Genomic DNA, 26268 nt, shown 5'->3' with positions numbered 1-26268 from the left:
TAGTTGTATTAAAAAAACACAGTTCCAAATCCACTTATGGTGTGGCTCAAAGGTTGGTGATAGTTGCATTTTGTATTTCCGTACAAAATGCCATGTCAATTGCATATCCGTTGTAGGTGTCTGCTACTCTCTCCGTTCCGAAATATATAGTGTATTAGAGCAACTTCAAAGGGCCGATCCATTTCGTTCGCCTGCGTCCGTTTGGGTCGGCGCGGACAAAAGTGACGGCCCAACGCGCCAACCCAAACCCAAATCACGTATGCGTCGCGTCCGCGCCGACGCATTTGCGGCCCAAATTTGCGCCCCAAATGCGTCGGCGCGGACGCCGAATGGACGCTTCGCGCGCCTTCTCGCTGTCCGCCGCGTCCCCACATGGCGGCCGTCCAACTACCCGCTGCCCACGCGGTCAGCTTAATTTATGACGACGGGCCCACGCGTCAGCGACGGCGCTCGTCCTTTTTTAAGCTGACCGTGCGGCAGGGCCGTCCTCATCAAAACTTGCCGTCCCCATCTGCCCACCCTTGCTCCCTCGTCGCCGGCAAACCCTAGCCACCGCAACCACAGCGACGATGGGCCTCTTCTCCGGCGCCAGCGGCAGTAAGGCCAAGGGAAAGTCCCCCGCCACCCCTTTCCCCTCCGATTTTCTCCCACCCCCGCCGGCGCCTCGCCGGCAGAGGCAGCGCGTCAACGTGCCAGTGCACCAGGCGGAGTGGCACTGGCAGAACCGCTAGCAGCTGCCGTATCCCAACGTGACGCTGCCGCACGACTGGCATCTGGATCCAGATAGGATCCTAGTGCCGGCGGCGCCGCGGTCGGCTCGTGCTCACGCGGAGGAGGTGCGGCGCCGGCGGGCGCTGCTGATGGTGGAGCAGCTCCGTGACTCCGCCTACGCAACCGACTCGCCCAACTGGGCGAGGTGGTTCGCCTTCGAGCACAAGGAGGCGAGGCGCCGGGGCGTGCGCGAGGTCGACCGGAGGCCAACGCCGCTGGTCGTTCGCGAGGACCAGGCGGCGGAGGACGCCTACCAGGCGGCCCTTGCGGCCGTCTACTATGAGAGCGAAGAGGACGAACGGCGCAGAGCGGAGGCGACGGAGGTGGCGGAGGCGGAAGAGGAGGCCCGCTACGAGGCGGCAATGGCGCAGGCCCTTGCCCTCTCCGCGGCGGGCGACAGCGTGGTGCCGCCGGTGGCCCCGCCGTCCCCCATCAAGCCGGAGCCGCAGCCGGAGCCCGAGCCCATCGCGCGCTTCTCCTGAAATGGAGTGGTGCGCGAGTGGGTGTCCGCGCCACCGGTCTGGCTGGGGGCGACGCCGGCGCAGGAGCAGGCCTACCTCGAGATGTGGCGCCAGCGCCGGCTGGCAGAGGAGCGTCGGCAAGGCGAGTACGAGGAGATGCTCGAGCGTGACCTCAAGGAGGAGGCGCGCGAGGCCGAGGAGGAGGCGCGCCAGGCCGCGGCTGCACAGGCGGCCGCACAGCCCCCCGGTCCGGCACTGCCTGCGCCGGCACAGCCCGACATGGCAGCGCTCTGGAACACGGCGTTCGCCTGGGCCGGGCCGGCCCCGAGGCTCATCGACCTCACGGACCCCGAGGATGACGACGACGACGCCTAGGGCAGCGCGCCGCCTCGTAGTTTAGGCTGTTTTTATTTTTTTTAAATGCAAATGTGGACGCGTGGACTCTCGCCGGCCTTCGTGGCCGGCTTTAATGTTTAATTAATGTAGTTTCTCTTTTTTTAAATATGCATGCATTCATTTTTTTTGGCGCCGTCTAAATGGGTCGCAGGCCAGCGTTGGGCGCAGGTGCCGACCCAAATGCGGAAGCGGGCATCCGTGTCTGTCTGGCCTACCCAAACGGACAAAAAGCGAACGAAATTGATGTCCGTTTGGGTCGGCCCGTTGGAGTTGCTCTTAGTCTTTTCAAAAGTCAAACATGTGTATGTTTGATAAAGTTTTTAGAAAAAATATCTATATCTATAATACCAAATTTTGTATCATTAGATGCATCACGAAAAAAAAATTATATTTTATTTATTTTCTATTGTAGATGTTGATATTTTGTTGTATATTTGATCAAACATGCACGAGTTTGACTTGCACGAAAAGTAATACACTTTATATTCTGGAACGGGGGGAGTTGTACAGATGTTGAGGAGTAGAGCAGAAAATTTGTACAAACAAGATGCATGACAATACACTAAGAGTACATTATTCATACATCGATCTTACATACGTAGTTTAATTATAAGAAAGAAGAGCATACACCACGCAAAAAAAACATACACAACATAGATTTCTTTGGCCCAAAGCAGCTGGTGGTGTGGTGGATATATAGGGGTCTTGGTAATTGGTATTAACCTTTTACGTACCTTCCCTGTAATATTCTTACTAGCACTTACGCTGGAGCATGCACAACCGTTGTCCCCGACCTTCTGACACCTGGAATCATGGATGCATGTAGAGTTGTACACTATCGTCTACTAGATGAAGTTGTGAAAAACACATGTCCCCGGAGCTGTTGCTGCTGATAACGAGAACCTCATGTTGGTCTTGTCATGCCTGATGACATGGCTCAGAGGTAACACGTGTCTAGTCTTGGACGCTCTTCTCCCCTGTCCACCAATGTGTAAGCAGCTAGTACGTGTCATACCTTGTGGGACACTCGAAGCTTTCATGGCCATGCCATAACCAAATACGTCCATATACGGCCTAGTAGGCACGCCTAGAATAGGCAGGCATGAGCCCACCATCTCACCAGCAGCTGCTGCCTTCTTGTTACCACCGCATGCATGCAGCTCGTGCAGCTCCGGCAGCAAAGCGGCCGGCAATGGCAAGGCGGTGCGCTGGTTGATGAACTGCACTATGGTCTCCATGAGAGCCTTGCTCGTCGCACGGAGTGGGTTGTACAGGTGGAAGCCATGGTCTTCGCCCTCCGACTCCACCACTGTCACCGCGTTCTCATCATCCGCCAACGCGCAGCAGTCACGCAGGCGGGCCGCCAGCCGTCGCCCGCGGTCACGCAAGCTGTCCTTCTCGGCGACGGCAACCAGCACACGCCGGCATGTCAGCGAGGCGATTTTCTCGTCGATAGGGTTGACGAAAGGATCGTCGTTGCCGAGACGGCCCGCCGTAACGAACGGCCAGACCCTGTCGATGAGCTCGGGCGTAAGCATGGCGACGCCGTCCCAGACTAGCTCGGAGCTGGACAGCCGCTCGACGCCCCAAAAGTATGGGTGCACGATGACAAGGCCCTCGACGTCGATGTGGTTTCCAGTGCCACCACCGCTGGCAGCACGCACCGCTGTGTTGTAGACGACGTTCCCGCCAGCGCTGTCGCCGGCGAGGAACATACGCCCGGGGTCGGCGTAGTTGGAGATCCAGGGGTCAGAGAGGGAAGCCACCCACTGGAGCGCCGCCCATGCGTCGTCGTAGGCCGCAGGGACTGGATGCTCCGGCGCGAGACGATACTCAACGGACACAACGAGCGCCCCGGCGCGCGCGGCGAGTGACCTGGCGTAGTTGTTGTACGTGCGGCAGAAGGCGCTCTCCGTGCAGAAGGATCCGCCGTGCACATACATGATGACGGGGAGCCTCTCGCCGTCGCCGCCCGTGGCAGCAGCGGCAGCTGCGTTGGAGGGAAGAAACAGGCGTGCCGACACTCCCGTGGTTTCGTCGACGACGACGTCCCTCGTTGCCACGCCACGGTTGGCAGCCGCGTCCTCCGACGCTGCCACGAATGGGCTGCGCAGCAAGCGCTCGACACGGCCGCCTTTGTATTCGCGTATGAATGGATACAGGTCGACGGTGATGTCCGCCTCACCGTGATCCATCTTTCACAGTGGAGAACTCTTGTTTGCATGCATCCTGCTTGATGGAGCTTGCTAGCCCGCAGTTGGTGTGTGGAGGCAGTTTTATCTAGCTAGAATGATGGAGTGTATATGCAGTGTTGGCTCGGGTATAAATAAATAAATAATTCTTTTAAGGGACAGTTTCATTCCTGCGCCTAACTCAAACTCATTAATCACATTATCCCTAATTCTCAGACCTACTCAGTTTTGCCCCTATTCGGTTTTGTGCTCTTATAGAAATATCCCCGAGTGATGTTTCCTTTAGGTCTTCTCTACTTTCAAAGCTTCCTGGCATTCCTCTGTAGTTGCCAGAGTTTTCCATTATTTTTGTAACATCCTTGAGCATCTCCATGGATGGCAATTCATGTTTCTTGGTGTTTATTATGTTTTCAGGGAGAATAAATATTTGTAGGGATGCTACAAACGAACGGAAAGCACTGACAACTGCAGAGGAACGTCACGAAGCTTGGAAAGCAAAGAATACCTGATAGAAACGTTGCTCAGGGTATTTGTAAAATAGCCCGTCACCACGAATTAGGGTTTGTAAAATAGCCCGTCACCACGAATTAGGGGCAAAACTGAGTAGGTCTGAAAATTAAGGGTAAATGAGAGTAGTGGATTCGAGTTATGGGTAGAAATGTAAATGTGTCTTCTTTTAACTATGGTATAAATTCAAACTTCCTTAAGTTGACTTGACCATGTTTTATAGTAAAAATACAAACACTTACAATACTAAATCAATATTAATAGATCTCTTAATCCCTTCATCCATAAATATAAGGCATAATGCGTTTTTCGAAACTGCCTTTGACTATTGATAAGATTAATAGTATATGAGATGTATAATGAGAAAATTATATCATTTAAAGCTTCTTTCATGTCTGAATTTTGACGATATGCTTCGTGTAACTTGCATGTCATATATTATTGCTCTAACATGTGGTCAAAGTTAGCCTTGAAAACGCATTAGGTCCTATATATCTATGGATAGAGGGAGTATGGAATACATATACTCATATTGTATTTATTTGGCTAGTAGATCGTATTATGTATACTCATAAAGTTAGCCTTAAAATAAATGAATTGCGAAAGGATCTGTTTTTCTCTTGAAAGAAATCGGGAGTAGGGCTGTAAGAAAAGCTCGAGGCTCGTGAGCCGCTCGAGATCGACTAGTTTTTTGACTCGACTCGAGATCGACTCGAAAAGAAACATGCTGAGTTTGAACACTTTATGTAGATCGACCGAGAAACGAGCCGATCTTGAGCCAATGTTGGCTCGCTCAATTTTAGCTCGATAGCTCGAGAAAATATCATTACGATTAAATGATCATGCCATATATTAAATGAAAATAAGATAATTTATTATCATATATGCTGTCCATAATTTTTCTCCATTTTATTTACCAACGAACATGGAAACTTTATTAAGTGCAGAGAAGATTTAGGCCTAATTATGACACGTGGTCGACTATGTGTTAAATATCCTATATTTTTGGCAAAGGTTCCCAGCATACTCGCATTAATGTTTTTTGTTTTTCATCCATAAATTTATAATTTTTATCATCTCATTTAGCTCGAAACTAGCTCGAGATCGACTCGAGATCGTTACGAGCTGAGCACGAGTCATGTTCTACAGTTTGATCATGAGCTTCACTCAGTTTAAGCTCGCTCGAATTTTCATATGAGTTAAGCTGAGCCAACTCCAACTCACTCGAGCTCGACTTTTTTGCAGCCCTACTCGGGAGCAAACACATAGACATCTAATCATATATTTAAGTTTTGTCACACAAGATTAATTTTTTGTATACTAATTCCTGTCGTTCGAGTTTGTTCACAAAGTCTCTCAAAAACAAAATAAAAATCAACCACTATTAGGAAAGATTAGTCCGGAATGTGTACGTACCGTGTCCCTCGTCAGGCTACACGCAAGCAAAATTAAATAAAGCGGCACTTGCGCTTCCTATCGTATAAGTGAGGCGTGTGCTTAAGAATATTCTTGGTGTAGAGCTTTCGTATCAGGTGGACAAACTAGGTTTAATTAGACAGCAAATAGTAAAAATTGGTCTGAATGATCCTTTGAAAATGAAAGGCGCCCTTCACTAGGAAAATAAGATATCAAGAACTCAAGTTGAACGTATATGATAAAATCAATGTCAAACAAAAACGCCCAGTTGCCAAGCATGTACAAAAGATTGCCAAGTTGAGTTGTCGACGTACATAAAGCTGTTAAGAAAGGGTTGAGAGTGACAGGGGCTTGTAATGTAATGGATCTAGTCATTGCAGATTACCCAACGACAGAAACAATAGCCTGTGCAGTGACGACCTGCTTGTGAAGTGCATATGGTACGAAAGACAGAATTGCTCTGCGTACAATAAGATTGCATATGATGTTATCCTAGCCCTAACGTGAAAAAAAATGAGAAATTGTTATGATGTGTCATATCAGATAGCTGTGGTGATGCACTAGTGTGAAAAGCACAACACAATTATCATATGCGACTGACTGGCTAAGTAATCTTCAAACCAAAGTGAGCACGCGAACCAACCTGTGTGGTTGGATGGTTAGAGAGACTGTGGTATCCTAGCCCACCAGGGTTCAAATCCTGGTGCTTGCTCAGTCTTTCGGAGGTGCTCATAAGGATAGTGTGTGCGTGTGTGCGTTCATAGGGATGAGTGTATGCGCATGTATATGAGCGCTTATGTCTGTACTGATATTAAAAAAAAAACAAAGTGAGCACTTGTACAATTTCTATGTGTGAAGATTCTTTTTCGCTTTCCTATCATTTTTTGTGTCTTCATGAATACCAACACGTTCAAGGGACACTACACCCCAAATACTTGTTGTGAAATCAAAATTAATGAGCAACTGTACGTCACCTCTGCTTAAGATTCTTGCTCAGGACTTTCAAATATAGGTTTGTCCCTACTTGAACAACGACATTTGACTTTCAGTCAACGAATAGTAATTCTCATATGTTAGAGTTGTGGTGCTGTACTGGAGTACTAGTGTGAATAAATTAAATAATAACACGGTTATTATATGTGACTGGCTGGCTAAGTCGTCGTCATATTAAAGTGAGCATTTGTACCACACATTGCTGAAGATTCTTGCTACATAATACTTGCGTATCTGTTTATATTTCTACATGAATGCGAGGAAGACTTTGCGGCCAATTAATGTATAATAACTCTGAAATTAGAAAAATTGCCATATTAATGTTGAAGGGGTGATCCAACATCCTAGTACTTCCTGTATTAGTCTGCATAATTTTTTTTGTCTGAGGTCAAACTGCATAAAGTTTGACCAACTTTATAGGTAAACAATATCAATATTAAAAATCTGAGATCAAATATCATTGGATGCATTATGAAATAAAATTTAATACCATATAACTTTAGTATTGTAGATGTTGATATCTTTTTATGTAAATTTGGTCAATCTTTGTGTACTTTGACATCAAACAAATCTTACATATGGGATGGATTATATTCTAGTACTATTAACAAGCAAATTTGAAACTTCCAAGTGGATGTATCGTGGAGTATGACTCAGTTGATATTGCAAACTAATTTTCAAGTGCCTTCTTACGGTGCTAAAAGTTCTTTTCTCCGCAAGAAACTAGACAATACCCCATATTATAGCACTCCAATTATCAACATAAACTTAGAATATATGAGAATAGATCCCTCCACAATATCAATGTGCACGTCATGGTGGCTCTTGACCATGTAGCTTTGGTGATATATTTTATTGCCAAAAAAATGAGAATGTGGTGGGTTGCATGCATTTGATGATGTGGAATAAATTTGAAGAAGATCCGCCGCTGCCAGGGCCTCCTTGCTCGAGCAGCGACCTCCTCAATGCGATGCGGAGGGCCACCTCCTCCACGTCGATGTTTGAGCCGTCGGATTCTGAACTGGAGTCACCGCTGCTTCCGTTGCCGGCCATCAGATCGGATGGGGGGGGGGGGGGGGGGGGGGGGGGGAGGAGGGGGTCGGAAGTGGAGTGGACGAAGAGGGGAGTGAAGTAGATTTTGGATTGACTGGTGTCTAAGGTTTTCTAGATGGGGATATTTATGGGGTCAAGATAGGCCAGTCTGAAATGACGGATGCGTCCGGTGTCGGTCAACCCGGGTGTTTGAGGCTCGTTTAAGGCGCTTGGCTGTGTCAATTTTTTGTGATCGGTCAGTGACCGGGCGGGCCACCCGGGTGTTTGAGGCCAGTTTGGGTCACCCGGCTGTAGATGCTCTTAGGCCACACGCTGTATGCCGCGAGCCCACCAGAAGACTTTCACGGTGGTAAGTGATCGTTGTGGCCGTGCACACTCTGCTTATAACGTAAATATTTCTCACCATTCCTATGTAAGCGATCACACCTCACGCGCTGGAGGTGTTTGATTACTAGTGTACACCAGATGCGTGCTCAGACCAAGCGGTCTCTTTTTTCAATGTCATAGCCCGCACGCAAGTATGGTAAAAATCCAGCGGCGGGTCCGGTGAAAAGAAATCGTTTCTGATATGAATCCCGGGCAAATGACCAGCCGGCGCCATGTGCATTTCTTGACATATATTAGGCAATATTATTTTATAGCAAAACTTTGTCATGCACTAAAAATTGATTGTGTTAGAAGGGAGAGAGGAATTTGGTGGAATAGTTTGTTGTATTGCTTGAGCCTCGTGGGCATATATATAGGAGTACATGATCTACTTGGAGTACAAGGCAAGCCAGAATATTTTCTAGTCTAACCTATGTTTCCTAATACAATCACGTTACTCAACATCCCCCCGCAGTCACAACGGTAGCGACGCTGACGGTGAGACTGGAGAAGAATCCGAAGGCAAGCCGACGGACACCCCCCCCCCATAGTCGTAACGGTCGACGCATCACGGAGTCGTGGCTGGAGTGGAAACCAACGAGGTTGCTCAAGCAGGTGATAGCCCTTTGTGCAGTTTGTCGATGTAGCCGAGAGCATGGATGGTGGAGCCGTGGTTCGAGGTAGCCATGCGAAGAATGCCGTGATCGATGTCGAGTCGGGGTGGCCGGTGTCAAGGAAGTCGCCGTGGAGCCGCAGGCGCAAGGGGGCACCGAGTTAGCATGGGCGCAGTGGTGTCGAAGTAGTGGTGCGCCGGGAAGAAGATGTGGTTGACGACGCGTCGCGGCAGGTTTGCCAAGCCGGGGACACATCATGGACGAAGGCACGCACCGGTGTTGCCAGCACTGGGCATGCGTAGACGGACGAAGACGAAGTTGACGAAGCGCCGACCAGGCTTGCCAGGCCCAGGGACACGTCGTGGATGAAGGCACGCATCGGTGTTGCCAGCACCGGGCATGCGTAGATGAGGGACCTGCACGAGCTGTATGCCATGTCCGAGAAGTCGTAGGGGCCAGCAAAGAAGAACTCGACGACGATTGCGGCATCCATCGGCGCGGGGCCGATGTCACCAACGGTGGTCGGAGTAGACAAAGTGGTCGGGGTAGATAACGGCGACGCTGGCGACGGGCTGGTGCTTGGACGAAGACGAAGGGGATGGACGGGCGGCGGCGGCCAAAGAAGAGCGGCGGCAGCAGCCTGACGGCGGCGGCGGCTAGGTTAGGAGTGCGGCGGCGGTGCTCGAAGTAGGCCAAGAACCCTGACAACATGACGAAGACCGGCGCGGACGGTGGCGTTCCCGCGCCAAGGAAGACGGCGCGACGCATACCACGGGAGGTCGACGCGCGGTGACGGCGGAGCGGACCGCGGGCCGCGGCGCTACGGCCCGAAGGGGCGACGCAGCGGCGGCAGGCGGGTCGGGGCGACGGCGGGAAGACCTCTGGGCGGCGGCGGGGACCGCGGGCCGTGACGCTGTGGCCCGAAGGGGCGATACAACGGTGGTTTGCGAGTCGGTGCAACCGCGGGGACGGCCTTGGGGCGGCGGCGGGGACCGCGTATCGCGACACTACGGCCCGAAGGGGTGACGCAGCGGCGACGCACGAGTCGATGCAGCCACAAGGAGAACCACGGGGTGGCGGCGCTGCGGCCCGACGGGGCGACACAGCGGTAGCCCGATGCTCAATCGATGGAGAGGCGCGCTGAACTCGGGGACGATCTTCACGGGACCTGCGGAGGCGCGCGTAACTGACGGGCTAGGTCGGTCACGCGGCGGATCGCGGCGACGAGTGGGTGATCAAACCGATCGCGCTCGAGGTCGAAGACGCCGCTCGGTGTAGGTGCGGTGGCGGCGGAGTCCGAAATGAAGCCGGCGACGGCGGGCGGCAAGGCGGCTATGATTTGCCACCGCATGGCGCGAGGCCGCCGGTTTGGGATGATGCAGGAGTCCCAGTCGGAGCAGGGCGGTGACGGCCGACGTAGATCGACGAACGGGCCGTCGCGCGAACGGCGACGATGAAGGGCCACTGCATGACGCGAAGCCGCCGAGTCGGGGCTACAGGCGGGCCGACGCGCAGACGTCGCGCGAGGCCGCCGGGTCAGGGCGACTGACGGGCATGCGCGGACGACGCACGAGGCCGCCGGATCGGTGAAGAAGCCGGCCGATCACCGCCGGTGTTGGAGTAGAGGCGCACGGGGTCGACGGCGGTGGTGGGCGACGTAAACCGGATATCATAGACCGAAAAACCAAAAAGAAGATGACGATCAAAGCGACCGGTGAGAAAGAAAATCTGGATCAAAGGATCGGAAAAAAAGACTCTTTAGGGCAGCCGGCCAACACGGCCGGCGAACGAACCCTAGGTACAGGCGGCGCGGCCCCCCACAGCGGTTATGGAGGCCGACCGCCCCGGGGGCGGCGCGCGGGTGCGGAAGCGGCGGCGGCTAGGGTTTAGGATCGACTTACGATATATACCATGTTAGATGGGAGAGAGGAATTTGATGGAATAGTTCGTTGTATTGCTTAAGCCTCGTGGGCATATATATAGGAGTATATGATTTAATTGGAGTACAAGGCAAGCCAGAATATTTCCTAGTCGAACCTATGTTTCCTAATACAATCACGTTAATCAACAGATTGTTTACAAGATTTGAATCACTCATTCCACATTGCCATATTAGAATATTTCTAACATATCATAGTTTGTTGTCAATGTGATCATGTACCTAAAACACACTTTATCTACGAACTGAATCAATAGTTATTGACTTACCAAAGAAAACATGATTCTACTTGATAAGCCAATAGAGTAATGTGCTTACGTATGTGAATGATTCTAATATTTGTTACCCATTATGCTAAATCTCAGTATAGAAAGCCATTTGAAAATACGTCACCATGCTTAACCTAGGCCCTTGGACCAAAATGGACAGACAGTCCAAGCAATTTGGCGCATCTTAAAATTTCTCCTCTAGGGATTGTAGTACTAGTACGGAAGCACTTCTTACCCCCGAACAGTTTGCTTGAGTATAGACCATCTTAAACAGTTTCACTTAAGAGTTTATCAGAAAAAAACAGTTCCACTAAGACAACAATTTGATATCTATTAACTGATTTTTTTAGCCGAGGATGGCACATTTTGGTTCATGCTTTTCAAAAAACTCAGGAGCCAACACATATACAACTAATTATGTATTTAAGTTTTGTCACACAAAAATATTTTTTTGTTTACTAATTCATGTCATTCGAGTTTGTTCACAAAGTCTCTCAAAAACAAAAATCAACCACTATTTAGAAAGATTAGTCCGGAATGCACACGTACCACGTCCCTCGTCAGCTACACGCAAGCAAAATTATACTCCTTCCGTCCTAAAATTTGTCTCATATGTTGTTTTTGTCAGTCAAATTACATAAACTCAGGCCAGGTTTTTAGAAAAAAATAGCGTAAGCATCAAGAACACCGAATCCACGATTCACTGCATTAATTTGGTTAAACTTTACGAAGTTTAACTTAAACAAATCTTATATAGAGAGTAGAAATGGACGGAGGTTGTAGATATATATACTTTTCTTTATAAACTTTTAACAAAGATCGTGAAGTTTGACTTTTGCGAAAACCGATGTGTACTGTATTGGGAGTAGATCATTTACCTATGTGCATGTCACGTCGATGTTGCTGAGAACGTTTTTGTTAAATAAAGCGAGCACTTGCGCTACCTACGTACATGTGAGGTGTGTGCTTAAGAATATTCTTGGTGTAGAGCTTTCGTAACTGGTGGACAAACTACATTTAGTTAGTCGACGTACATAAAGCTGTTAAGAAATGGTTGAGAGTGACAAGGGCTTGTAATGGATCTAGTCCTTGCAGATTGCCCAACGACAGAAATAATAGCCTGTAAGACGTTGCCTTGTGAAAGCCCCGTCCCTAAGAAAAGCCTAGGGTTCCTTTGCCTCCCGTCGGCACCGCCGCCGGTTCATCTCGTCTCCGGTGGTCTTAGGGCCATGGCGGCACGGTGGATCCCGGCTCTTGCTGACGGGAGGGCTCCGTTTTTAGATGTTTCTTTAAATTTTGTTAGGGTTTGTGTCCTTCTCAGGAAGACGAGACGGCGGCGGCTCCCTGAAAATGGAATAAGGTCTTCCCCGCCAAGCCCTTGTTCCGGTGATGTGTCTAGCATCGTCGGTGGGCGTGTGGAGGTGTGTCTCCGGCAGATCTATCCTTGGTGGATTTGCTCGGATCTGGTCGTAGTTCGCCTATGTTTGTGTTTCTTCAGGTTGAATCCTTCCGATCTACGCTACTCTTCATCGGCGGCGGTTGTTGTTCTGCTGCGCTGGTCCTATGGGGTCTTAGCACAACGACTTCCCGACTATCTACTACAACAAGTTTTGCCCGGCTCATACGAGGGAGGGGCGATGATGGCTGCGCATCTTCGGCTCGCTTCAGTGTTTGTAGTCGTCGCTAGGTGGTCTACGGACCTAGATATAATTTTTATTATTTCTGGTGTACGTTGTATTGCCATGATTGAAGATGAATAGAAGGGAAGTTTTCTCGCAAAAAGAAAAGAAATAATAGCCTATGCAGTGACGACCTGCTTGTGAACTTCATATGGTACGAAAGACAGAATTGCTCTCCGTACAACAAAATTGCATATGATTTTCATATGAAGTGTCATACTCAGATAGCTGTGGTGATGCACTAGTGTGAAAAGCATAACACAATTATCATATGCAACTGACTGGCTAAGTAATCTTCAAACCAAAGTGAGCACTTGTACAATTTTTATGTGTGAAGATTCTTTTTGACTTTCCTATCATTTTTTGGGTCTTCAGGAATACCAACCCATTCAAGGGCCGGTACACCAAATATGCTTGTTGTCAAATCAAAATTAATGACCAACTGTACCTCACCTCTGCTTAAGATTCTTGCTCAAGACTTTCAAATATGTGTTTGTCTCTACTTGAACCACGGCATTTGACTTTCAGTCAATGAATAGTAATTCTCATATGTTCGGTGGCAGTGATTGTTCATCGAGACGCCTATATCTGTTGTCCACCGTAAAAGGTCTCTATAAAAATTAACAAACTAACTAACTCAAACCGAACGAAAGATCGTCTGCACAAACTAATCTAACCAATTACCTGTAAAAATCCTTCCCTGTGAAATCCCCGGCAGAAAATAGAGCAGGATATTTATAGCTTTGGAGTTCTAAGTCAGTGGTGATGACTTACTACAATCTGTTATATACACTTTATTAGTCGAAAAAGTCTGAATAAAGTTTTCCAAACATTTTGCAGTATAATTTGAATGCAAATCCACTAAAAGATTTTACAGTTTGTGCTCATTAATAGTTGCATGTCATATCTGACAACTCCTAATTAGTTCAATAATTCTCTATTCCTTCACCAAGTATGTGTTCTTAAATAGTTAAGCATTTCCACATGAACGCATGAGGTATCTTCTATTGCAAAAGCACAGGCTGAACCCTGAACGTGTATATTATCCTCATAGGAATACATGTGTATATTTTTGCTTCCTTTGTGAGCGAAGAAGACATAGGGATCTGGTCGTTGCAGACTATCTAGTCACAACAAAATAACACCCGTCTGCCAAGATTGTACGAGGTAATGATAATAGTCGTGGTGATGTACTAGTGTGAGTACCAACACGGCCATCATGTGAGACTGACTGACTATGTTTTTGTTGAACTAGAATAAGCTGTTGTATACCTAACAACCAGTGAAGATTCTTTGTTCAGATTCTCGTATCTGCTTTTGTCTCTCCAAGAAGACCAGCACACGGTTCCGTGAGTCAATGAAATGTACTCCTCAAACGTTAGAAAATTGACTGCTTAATATTGACAATGCCAATCGAGTTATGTAGTAGTCTGTTATTGGTAACATAGAAATTTGAGAAGGTTAGATCGTCAATTGCCTCCTCCCGAGCCTATTTTTTTTCTGAAAAGTGCATCTTTTGTTTGATGAAGTTTTTCTTTGAGAAACACAGTACAGACGTAGACGCTCACATACAGTCACTCTCTATGAACACACACGCACATCCTACCCCTATGAATACCTTCGTTAGACTAAGGCGATGGGTCTTTAGATTGACGAAGTCACCATATGGTCCTCGCTATCAATGGGAATATCACCTTCCACTGAAAGAATATTCCGCCTTAATGAGACCCAGTTTCAAACCTGGGGTTTGAACCCTGGCGGGTTGGGATACAGCCACTTTCCTAACCATCTAACCAATGATTGCTTCTCGTTTGGATGAACTTTTTCAGGATTCTAACACTAGTACAGAAGTGCTTGATACCAACTTCCTACCCCCAAGCCATTTTCCGGAAATGTTTACAATAGACCACATTTTATAAGCAGTTTCAGCAGGAAAAAAGACACCATGGTGGAACAAGACACATCTCTGGCGGACCGGACATAATATCTGATTAATCCATCCATCTTAGTCACTGTGGAAAGAGAAGCCGCTAGAGATGCGCCTCAATTAAACAACTATGCAGATTTGAATACATTTCTTGTGGTTCTTCAAAATTGTCTGCCATGGATGCAATATATTTCCAAGCCATGATGATTTAACACATTTAATGGGCCTCCATCACCAATTGGTTGTTATTTGAATTGCATGAAATGCAACACCAATATATCAGGCAGTCCACTCCAGTGGTTATGAGCAGAAGTGCAATTCAATTCGAATCAATTGCTTTGATTTGAGATATGACGACAACGAGCGCTAGAGAACATCGCTAGAGCTCCCTTTTTCCTAGGTCCAATACGAGCTCCTTTACGGCGTATAAAGCAATGAAATCTATCGTATCATGATGCTCGGAACCCACATCAGGCACCGAATAGCAGTTTTAGTAGAAAAGGGCGTTGATGATTGAAAGGATTTCTCCTCGAACCACTAGTAACTATGTCGGCTTTTGTCATTCTGATGATACTGAATCGGATCAATATTTGGAATAACAATATCTGATCTATCAAATCAATTCATCATCGAGAACCCACACACACACACTCTCACGCACACACAAAACCGAACTTCCAGCAAGGAACGCTAGAGGTGATGGCAGTGCTAGGTCATAGGACAACGCCGAAGGTGATGTCCGCTCCAAAGTGGAGGAATGCTCGAGAAGTTAAGACAACTTGAAACTGTCGATCAGCCTCTATGTCACTCCACCACCACTGTCTTTCTTTGAACAGTGCCTCAACCCATCCACCACACCTTGAAGCGTCCGCAACCAGCTTCAATGCCTACCACGACCTGCGAAGAGTAGGTGGCTATGGATCCCAGAAGCGTGGCTAACCTGTCGTGTCGCAACCTAATGGATGATGTGCCCAACGGCGGAGGTATATTCCCGGTCCTCCCCTCTATGCCATTTGTTTGTGATGTGGTAAGGTTACATTACCAAGACTATCATGTGCTAGTCCACTAGCTAATCTTCCACTGTCCTCTGGCCGATCTATGCATGTATGCCCTAACCAATCCATACATGTAATTTTCATTTCTTTTGTGATAGAAATGTTTAGGTAAATCAGTTATGTATTTTCCATTTCTTGAAACAAAAGTAAAATGATGTTTCTCACAGCCTTTGCCAAACAATGAGTGTGATGATAAATATGATGTTGTGTGTATTTGATGACCATCTGATGAGCATTTTGTATTGGGATTTGAGAAATCGCGTCCTTGCAGCGGTTTTGAGAAAATGATGGGCAAAGCAACTCCATGCGGCAGTTTTCAGAAATAAACCAATTCAAATGAAATAACCAACTTGGAAAATATGCACTTGTCGTTTTTTTAATTACAACTGACTCCTATAGGCATATCTGCTCTTCTCTGAACCGTCCTTATAAATACTTGCCACCTTGTTGTTCAATCTTTCCTATCCCGTAGAGCAAACAATCTTGAAGCAGTTTTCTCCCTCTCGTCCATCTCAATAAGTGATCGCTGCTTAATTAGGTATTTCCTCTGCTGTTGATTCCCATCTCGTAGAGCATAGAAGTTTCTTTCTTTCTCCCCCTTTTTTTCTTCTCAAATGAGTCTAGTTATTAGTTCTAATTGATTTTACGAAAGAACATGTAATTGATGTTGTCGTATGTATTGCACATATAGTTCATATGCCCTCAGTCATTTCTATTTCTAGGGTCCGAGGCCATGGGCAGCAACACCCTTACGTCGATGCACGAGATCCGGCGCTCGCAGCGTGCGGAGGGGCCTGCGGCCATCCTCGCTGTCAGCACGGTGAACCCGCCCAACTGCGTGTCCCAAGAGGAGTACCCGGACTACTACTTCCGCGTAACCAAGAGCCAACACCTCACCGACCTCAAACAAAAACTCAAGACCTTCTGTAAGCAGAAGAGAAAACGTATAGATGCAAATATATATACTCCCTCCGTCACAGTTTACGAGTCCTATGCGTATATCTAGGTTGTCAATTTTATCACCCTAATATAAACTATATAACACAAAAATTATACCTTTTGAAAATAGAACATCTGAAGTTTATATTGGTATATTTTTTGTAATATATGACTTGTATTAGGTTGGTCAAATTGACGATTTAGGGATACGCGCACGCCCTGTAAACTGAGAGAGAGGGATTAGTGCATATTAGCTACCCACTTAACGATGATGTGGTCCAAACTTGTTTCTTAATTATGATGCTCAGGCCAGATGACCTCAACGGAGAAGCGCTACTTTCACCACACGGAGGAGCTACTCGACGCCCACCCCGAATTCCTCTGCCGCGACAAGCCGTCCCTCGACGCCCGGCTGGACATAGCCGCTGCCGCTGCTCCAGAGCTGGCGGCGTCAGCCGCAGCCAAGGCCATAGCCGAGTGGGGTCGTCCGGCCACGGACATCACCCACCTCGTCGTCAGCACCAACTCCGGCGCGCACGCCCCGGGCGCTGACCTCCGCCTGGCCTCTCTCCTCGGCCTCCGCGCGTCCGTCTGCCGGACGATGCTCAACCTCAACGGCTGCTCCGCCGGTGCCGCCTCGTTGCGCCTGGCCAAGGACCTGGCCGAGAACAACCGCGGTGCACGCGTCCTGGTGGCCTGCGTCGAGCTGACCGTCGTCGCCTTCCGCGGGCCCGAGGAGGCGTGCCCACACAGGCTCATCAGCCAGGCGGTCTTTGGGGACGGCGCGGGCGCGGTCATCGTGGGCGCTGACGGCGTGCTCTCCGTCGAGCGCCCTCTCTTCGAGATGGTGTCGGCCTCGCAGACCACGATACCAGCAACCGATGGCGTGCTCACCATGCAGCTCACGGAAGCCGGCCTCGACGGCGACATCTTCACCAGGGAGCTCACTCCTCTAGCCGCACAGCACATCGGGCAGTGTCTCACGGACGCGTTCCAGCCGCTTGGAATAATGAGCGGCGGTGCCGGATGGAACGATCTGTTCTTTGTGGTGCACCCTGGCCTCCGTGGAATAATGGACCACATCGACGGGGCCCTCCGGCTGGATCCCGGGAAGCTGGCGGCGAGCAGGACCGTGCTGAGAGAGTACGGGAACATGCTCGGTGCGAGGCTGATCTTCGTGCTCGACGAGCAGCGGCGGCGGATGGAGGAGGACGGCGAGACGGGTGAGTGGGGTGTGATGATGGGATTTGGACCGGGGTTCACGGTTGAGACCATGGTGCTGCATGCGGTGGTCATCGACCTGCACGACGAGAATTGACCCTCGCTCGATTCATAACCTAGCTACTTTCTGTCATATATAATTTGAAACAAATTATTAAAAATAAACAAGTACAATTGTAAGCATTCAGATAGTACAACTTGCTAGTATTCATCGGAGTTGCGTCAAATACTTTGTAGGAGTACAAGGTTATGGTTAATCTGAAACTTTTCCTTTTTTAAGCGAAGGCTGACTAACTTTGAATTTACAAAGCCATCAACCAGCCAGGAATTATAGCCTCCGTTACATCTCCCAACACAACAGACAAAGAAAAGAAAGCAACAGCGACAGGAAGATATGTGGGAGCCGGGTACACAGCTTACAGCACAACCCATGCTACAAACAACTAAACATGAAGAAAGTGAAGCACCGCTTGCATAGTGTGAAGCCCTTCCCCCTTCCAAGTCCCACATGGACGGAAAAGAAGAACGTCAAGGGAAAAGCCAACTAACTTGGCAGCGGACTCACCGAACGCCGGCCTGAGAACCGAGAAGACACCACACCCTCTAAACCCTCGCCGAAGGGGGAACCTTCCCCCTTGTCCTGGCTTGAAGGACGCCACACCATCGAGATGTGTTCACCATAGGACGGGAAATGTGTGGTCTTGAGTTCACAGGAGCAGAGCAGATACACGCAACCCATAGTGGGCAAACCTTGTCTGCCATGAAGAAGCGCCCACCCGATGCCCAAAACAGGAAAGGGGTAACTTGCAGGTAGCGGTTCATAGATATCGAAGAAGCGGTGAGCTCGAGGCGGACATCAAGCACACAAATTAAGAACGCCAACAAGGAAGAAGGACCAGGTAACTCCATGTCGCGACGGGACAAACACCGGGAAAGGGAACCCATTCCCCTCACACCCAGGTTCGAGGGTGATGAACCACCGGCGAATAGGTCAGCGATTACCTCACTAGATATAGCATTCTCAGCGATACACACAAACTACCTCTCGAAATCTGCAACAACCACAAAACTAACCCCATGGCACCACACACCAGCCTCTCATAGCCAAACGGCGTCCCCGGGGAGGTAACAATTGGTCGGAGAAGAGGATGTTGGGAGAAGGAATCTCATCGGAGCCTCCAAGGAGGGGAGCAATGCCCACAGGCGGTGTCACCAACGTGGTCGGTCAAGCCAACCAAAGGATTTCTCCCGAACCCGACTCACACCACCGAGCCCAGCCACCATCATCCCCGTGAGGCAAGATCACCAACGCAAGATCCAGCAAAAGTGGACCAAACGGGAAAAGGAAGGGGCCTTCATATATGACGCCATAGGAACAACGGAAGTTGTCCATCGGCCCGCTGTCACCGCACCGTCCACACGTATGAGGTCGCCAACCACTCCCGCGAGCACCGCCAGCCGTGGAGACAGCGTCGCTTCTCCACGCGGGGCCGTTGCCCTGGAGACCGAATTCCTCCTCCGAGAGCGGAGCGATGAGATCCCCGCCACCACCTTCACTGGCGGCCACACGGGCTTTTGCCCGACAGCCTCCTCTTGTGGCAGTGAGGGAGATGAGGGGGGAGGGGTGGCAGCACGGGGGCGACCCTAGTCGCCTCCCATGTCGCCCGAGAGGACGACGTGGGGGGACGGGGCTATCATCTGTGTTTTCTCACAAGACATTATGTGACATCTAGACAAAGGGGGGCTAACTTTTACTCCTTTTCCATCTACACAAAGCATTGTAAATTTATAGCTTAGGATTGTACTCTGTTACCTTTCTCTCCGGCTAATAGAAATGATTGGACTTAAAGTCGTATGCTGTGTAGACAGGATATGGAGTGCTGCTCTGACTAGTAGGACACTTGTATCTTATCCCACCTATATAATGTTAGGGTAGACACAGATATAATATATGCTGACATAATAGCACAGTCACACAGGGGGACGACGACATGTGTTGGTGCCTGGGTGGTCAGTGTGCGGTATTGTATAGAGGTATCAACGGCGAGGAACACTGTAGTCATGACCTAGATATTAGCCGTGTTCGGTCAACCTCGGTAACAAATTTCGGTGCCATGCCTACTTGGCCATCCACAGGTAGATATGTGTCTCGGATTATTCTAACAAATGGTATTACATTTTTTTAGACAATACGGTATTACGTCAAGATCACGGTTTGTGTATCTAAAGGAACGCCACGAAGCCGAGAGGCCCAATAACTCGAGCCATGGTCCATGTATGTACTTGCGCAAGGTCGAAAGAGGTTTGGATGCCATACAATGGAAATCACAGCAGAATAGCGATCAAAATCGGCAGGAAGCAACTAGATATTGTTCGGACAAAAATTGATGTCAACGACTTGTCATAGTAATCGGGTCGGCAGTAAAACAGAAAAAAAAATTCCTAACGCGCCCGAGCGTCAAGCCGTCGCGCCTTCGTTGAACTGAAGGGAACCAGCGACCGACATGGGTCGGCCCACTTGGAGCGAGGAACCAGTTTTGGGAGAAGGTTCCTCGAACCGTTTTTTCGGTTTTGTTTTGTTTTACAGGGTTTTTCTGGTTTTCTTCATTATTTTTGTTTTTGTTTTCTATTTTCTTTTTATGCTTATTTCTTCCTTTTCTTTTCTTTTTCCATTTTTTCCTTTTTCTTTTACTTTTTTCCGCAAATTCAAAATGTCAAAAAAAATGTACAGAATTTTCAAAACTCGTTCGACTTTTCAGGAAATGTTTGAAATTCCAAATTTTGTTCATTTTTTCCAAAAAAAAAATCATGTTTTCAAATCTTGCTCATGTTTTAAAAAAAGTTTGGAATTCTATTTTTGTTCGCCATATTGAAGAAAAATATCCATGCACATTGAAAAATAATGTTCACTGTGTATTGAAAATGTTCATCATTTATAGAAATTTTGTTCAGCATGCATTTTAAAAACCTTCATCTTATATTTTTGTACAAATGTTCATCGTTTATTTGAATAATGTGCACAGTATACTAAGAAAATGTTCATCGTATATTTTAAAAAATTGGTCATAGTTCAAAAAAATTGTTCAGAATTTTTATTTGTTAAATGTATAAAAAATAATATTCGAGTTTTTACGATTTCAAAACATTGGTCGCATTTTGAAGAATTTTTTTTCACATTTTTGCCAAGAAATGTTTAAAAAGTTGAAAACCCTGGGATCATCCACTTTGATTGGTACTTTAAGCATAGCGTTTCATTTCAGCATGCTCAGACGATAGCTAGGCTGGCTAGGGTTGCTAGGAAGCATCGCAAGGTTGGGATTTCGACTCCCGGCGCATGCACTTTTATTTTTTCGATTCGCTCGGCACTTGTGAATTGGGCCGGCCCAGTTGCGCTCCATATTTAGCGAAAGCTGCTCATTTTGACTCTCATAGTGGTCGAGCAGGAGCTCTCGTAAAACACGCTGATGGCGTCTATAAGAGATTGGTCAATCCAATCGATCAATGGCTTGGATGGGGTGTGCAGCCTAAGGCTGGCCAAAGGCAAAGGGGCGTATCTATGTTTTGCATGCCGCAAAGCCAGATGATTGCCTACAGGGACTCCCTTCATGGTTCACTAGAGTGTATACAATGGTTTCTCTATACCGTTGATTCAATGCTTTTTCATGGTTTATTCTGGTTTTTAATGTTGGTTTCTCTTGTTTCCACAACGTTCACGACATATATATATATATATACTATTCATCACCCAGGGTGCAGAATAAGTTATTCTTTACCCGACGTAATCTTACGACCGCTTCATAAATAAATTACGTTTGAAATACAAATGGTTACATTTATATTGATTCACTACGCACAATTTGATATAAGAAAACAAAAAAAAATACGTTATAAGACCACAAATATCGCATTTTATGTATGTTTTACACTATGTTTTACGTTCGTAATTTTACGTAACACAAAATATCTTTTACGGCGAGTATATATTTCTTACGTTCTCTTTTTACATATGAAATAAGACAAAATTTATGAAACCTAAAAATACGGTGCATTGACGTCAAAATAGAGAGGGATGAAGAATAACTATTCCTCACCCAGGATGACGAATATATATATATATATATATATATATATATATATATATATATATATATTATGCATTAACAAATTGTTTATAACATCCAAAAAATGTTCACAAGTTTTAAAATTGTTCATGACCTAGAAAATGTTTTAACCATTAAAACAGTTCATAACAATATAACTAACATATATTGTGTGTTTGCAAAAAATGATGGTAGAATATTGAAAATGTTCATGGTCCATTTAAAATTGTTTGTGGTTTAGTTTCTAAAAAGTTCATTGTCTATTAGAAAAAATGTTCACCATGTGCTTCGAAATGTTCACTATGTATTCAAAAAATATTCATAACACATAAAAAATGTTCCAATGTTCATATGTCATTCCTTTTCTTTTTTTCAACATTTTTTTGCCTTTTGCTTTCTTTGTTACTTTTGATTATACTTCCATATATTGTAAGTAGAGTATAATGCAAAACATCTCGCACGTAAAACATCTAAACAATGTTAAAGGCATATGGAAAAAATATATGTATATGAAAATTTAATAATGTATATGGAAAACAATGGACTCAAAAAAATATAAGGTTTCAAAAAATTTATTTATGCTTTTGAAAAATGTTAAAGGTGTATAGAAAAATGTTTTCGATGTAGACGAAAAAAATGTACAATGCGTTCGAAAAAATAGACATAAAATATAAGTTTCAAAAATGTTAGATGTGCAAACACAGTTTTCCTCATGTATACAAAAAATGTACAATGTTTATGGAAATAGTAGATGTAAACAATAATTTTTTTAAAAAATTTAATCATGTACTTAATAATGTAAATGTGTATACATAAAATGTTCCTGATGTGTACAAAAAATATACAATGTTTACAAACAAAGTAGAAAACAAAAATATATGTTTAAAACTTATAATCATGTATTTTCAAAATGTGAACGTGTATATCATCTATTTCAAAAAGCTAAATGTATGTATAAATAATATTATGATGCATAAAAAAGGTACAAATGAAAAAAGCAATAAAAACAAAGAAACAAAGAAAACTGAAGAAAGAAAAGTAGGAAAAACAGTGAAAGCCGAGAAAGAAGAAAAGAAAAATGCAGAAAAAATAAAAAAAGAAAATACCAGTAAAAGCCGTGAAAGAAACGAAAATGGTGAAAAACTAAGAAAATCCGAAGAAAAAAACTAAAGAAAGACATGAAGAAACAAAGATAACAAAATTTGAATACCAAAGAACACGAATAAATGAAACCCACATGTGGTGTGCAGCCTAAGGCTGACCCAACGCAAGGGGGCGTGTCTACGTTTCGCATGCCCCAAAGCCGGATGGTAGCCTACAGGGAATTCCTTCATGGTTCACTAGAGTATGTATACAATGGTTTCTCTATACCGTGGATTTGATTCGATGCTTTTTTCATGGTTTATTCTGGTTTTTAATGTTGGTTTCTCTTGTTTCCATAATGTTCACGACATTTATATAATAATATTTGTGCATTAACAAATCATTCGTAGGATCCCACAAATGTTTCCAAAATGTTCACAATGCATTCAAAAATATTCATAACACATAAAAAATGTTAGAATGTTTTCAAAAAATTAATGTGCATTTACAAAATGTGTGTCATTTATTTAAAAATGTCAAATCTGCATTTAACAAATGTGTATCATAACTCAGATAAATGTTCAGCATGTACATAAAAAAACATGTATCTAAAAAATGTTCAATCTGTATACAAAAGGAGGTTCAACCTGCATTAAAAAAAGTCAAGATGCATTTGAAAAATAGAAAAAACAGACATAAAACAAAACAAGAAAGAAAATCAATAAAAACCAGTAAAGGGAGAGAAAAATAAAAGTGGGTCACAAACTTCCCAAAATTGGGGTATGCACTGTAGGTTTCAAAATCGATGATACGGCAGGCCTATTAGAATGAGCGCTTGAGGCTAAGTAGTCTTTGTCTCAGAGTAAGTGACTTCAAGCATATGTGAAGGCAAAGTAGTTGGTGCAGCTGCCACGTTGGTATTGGGTTTTGCTATGTATCACTAAAGCCGATACATGTGTCGGGTGTGTCGCTCATGTTTCCCACTAGCGCCGCTCTGGTTAGGCAGGCCCATGTGTACCTACCGCGCTTGTGTCGAATGAAAAAAGATCGGTTGAGCCCAACGAGTATCGAAGCTATAGCTTGCCACGAGGCCTTGTGTCTCGCGAGAGACATGAACATGCAGAAGGGAGTCGTTGCCTCGGAGTGTTCTGAAGTTGTCCGTGCCATAAAGGAAGGAAGCAAAGGATTGCATGCTATGATCATCAAGGAAATCCAAAACCGTGTACATTCTGTTAGTGATCTCATGTTTAGGCACAAGAGAAAGGAAGACAATGTTAATGCGTATTACATTTATCACCAGGTTGTTATGTCTAGCTTTTGGAGCCCCGGGCTATGTAAGAACTTATATCTTGAATGGATAAATGAGCTCGAGTGTTCTTCTATAAAACAACCTAATCAAGACAAAAACATAGAGACGTGTACCTACAAAAAAAACCGTGTACACAGGCACTAAATAATCCTTTTCTTTTCAAAGCATCAAAGTGAATTGGGGTAAAAGGCTAATATTTTTCAAGTAAAAATTATAATATAAGTTTGCCGAAAATTTAATGACCATGTGCACATTTGAAAATATTCGTGATTTTTTTAATACAAAAAATATTGAGAATTTGAAAATTGTTCAAAAGTTCCAAAACTATTCAGTATTTCAGGAATATTCACGAGATCAAAAATGGTTGTGGATTAAAAAATGCCACGAGTTTGGAAAAAAATGTACATGAGTTTTCCAAATATTCGAGAAATTTATAATGTTCACGAATATGAAAAATTCTTCACGAGTACAAAAACAATTGTGGATTAAACAATGGTAGAATATGAAACAATATTCACAGTTAAAAAATGTTCATGAATTCATGATCAATGAATACATATCCCACGCTACTTGGTCTTGGTATATAGACTTGTTTCTTGATCCTTCACTATTACTTTGGGTTTCTAGACCAGGAGAAGACCGACTTGGACCAGGACCTACGAGCATTGCTACAGACCATATCTTTCTATAATTTCTAGCTACCTACGATGCAATGCGTTTTGAGTAGAGATAATTATATCAACCCTTAAATTATCCATATATTCTAGGTAGTAACTAAGTAAATACTACTATGCCAACCAGTAGGAACCTTGCTATCATAAATCGGACTACCCTTGTGTTTTCTAATTGTTCGCAAATTCAACAATGTTCTTGAGTATGAAAAAAATTCCAGAGCTTAAAAAATGTTCACTAATAGAAAAAAAAATCATGACTTCAAACAAATGTTTGGGGATTCAAAATTATTGTGAGTTCAAAATATTTCGTGATTTGGAAAAATATTGGAAAAAATGAAAATGGTTCATATGTTGAAATGTTTCAATAATTGTTCACAAAAATTAAATAAATATGCACGAATTTGAGAAAATATTCGTGAGTTGAAAAACTCTTTCGGAGTTCCAATCAACTTCATGAATTCATACAATGTTCATGGATATAAAGAAAAGCATCATGACTTAAAGAAAATTATTGCAGATTCAAAAAATGTTTGCTATTTCAAATAATATTCATGAACTCAAATCATATTTGTAAGTTTAAAAATGTATTTAACTTTAAAGAAGAGAAAGAAAAGATGAAGAAGTAAGATAAAAAGTTCAACAAAAATGCCAACTATAGAAGGAACTGAAAGAAAAGAGACAAAAAACGACCCCCCCCAAAAAAAAACAAAAAAACGAAGGTAAAAAGAGGAAGAAACCCAGCCTTGACGCTTACTAAAACCATATGACAAGCTGTGAAAACCACTTTGAAAACTAGCTACCAGAGCACGGAGCAATTTGTGAGCAATTAATGGGTGGTCGACATGCTGTATTATAGTGTTGTCAATGAGGAGGAACGTCAGTAGTCACGCCCCAAAAATTAACCATGTTTGATGAACCTCCTTACCAAATTCCGAATGCCATGTCTTGTGTCATTTTTGTGTCCTCCATAGACCGATATGCATATCGAATTTAGTAGTATCATGTGCAAAGTTACATGGAGATCGTGGTGTGCTTATCTAAAGGAACACACAATGGAGTGGAGATGGCCAATAACTCAAGCCATCGTTAAACACGTAAGTACTTGCGCGAGGCCGAAAGAGGTTTGGATGGCGTACAATGAAAGTCGCTAGGAAAAAGCGTTCGAAATCGGCAGGAAGCAGCTAAAATTTGTTCAGACAAAAATCAATATTGAGGAGTTATTGTTGTGATCAGGTCAGCAGGAAAACACATAGATGTCGACCGTGAGAAGTTGTTGATCCGATCGATCATTGGCCCAAATGGGG

General features: G+C 45.2%; 1 protein-coding gene and 1 pseudogene across 1 annotated transcript; one reads left to right on the top strand and one right to left on the bottom strand.

The window, feature by feature from the left end:
- Nucleotides 1-2473: 2473 nt before the first annotated feature.
- LOC125534742 lies at nucleotides 2474-3856 on the bottom strand (annotated as a pseudogene).
- Nucleotides 3857-16371: 12515 nt separating this feature from the next.
- LOC125534741 (bisdemethoxycurcumin synthase-like) lies at nucleotides 16372-17895 on the top strand. Its single transcript, XM_048697866.1, has 2 exons — nucleotides 16372-16564; nucleotides 16886-17895. The coding sequence occupies exons 1-2, from the start codon at nucleotides 16372-16374 to the stop codon at nucleotides 17893-17895; spliced, it is 1203 nt and encodes a 400-aa protein (XP_048553823.1).
- The last annotated feature ends 8373 nt before the right edge of the window (nucleotides 17896-26268 follow it).

Source organism: Triticum urartu, chromosome 2, assembly GCF_003073215.2.
Source record: "Triticum urartu cultivar G1812 chromosome 2, Tu2.1, whole genome shotgun sequence".
Taxonomy (NCBI): Eukaryota; Viridiplantae; Streptophyta; class Magnoliopsida; order Poales; family Poaceae; genus Triticum; species Triticum urartu.
This window is presented reverse-complemented; position numbering and strand designations above follow the sequence as displayed.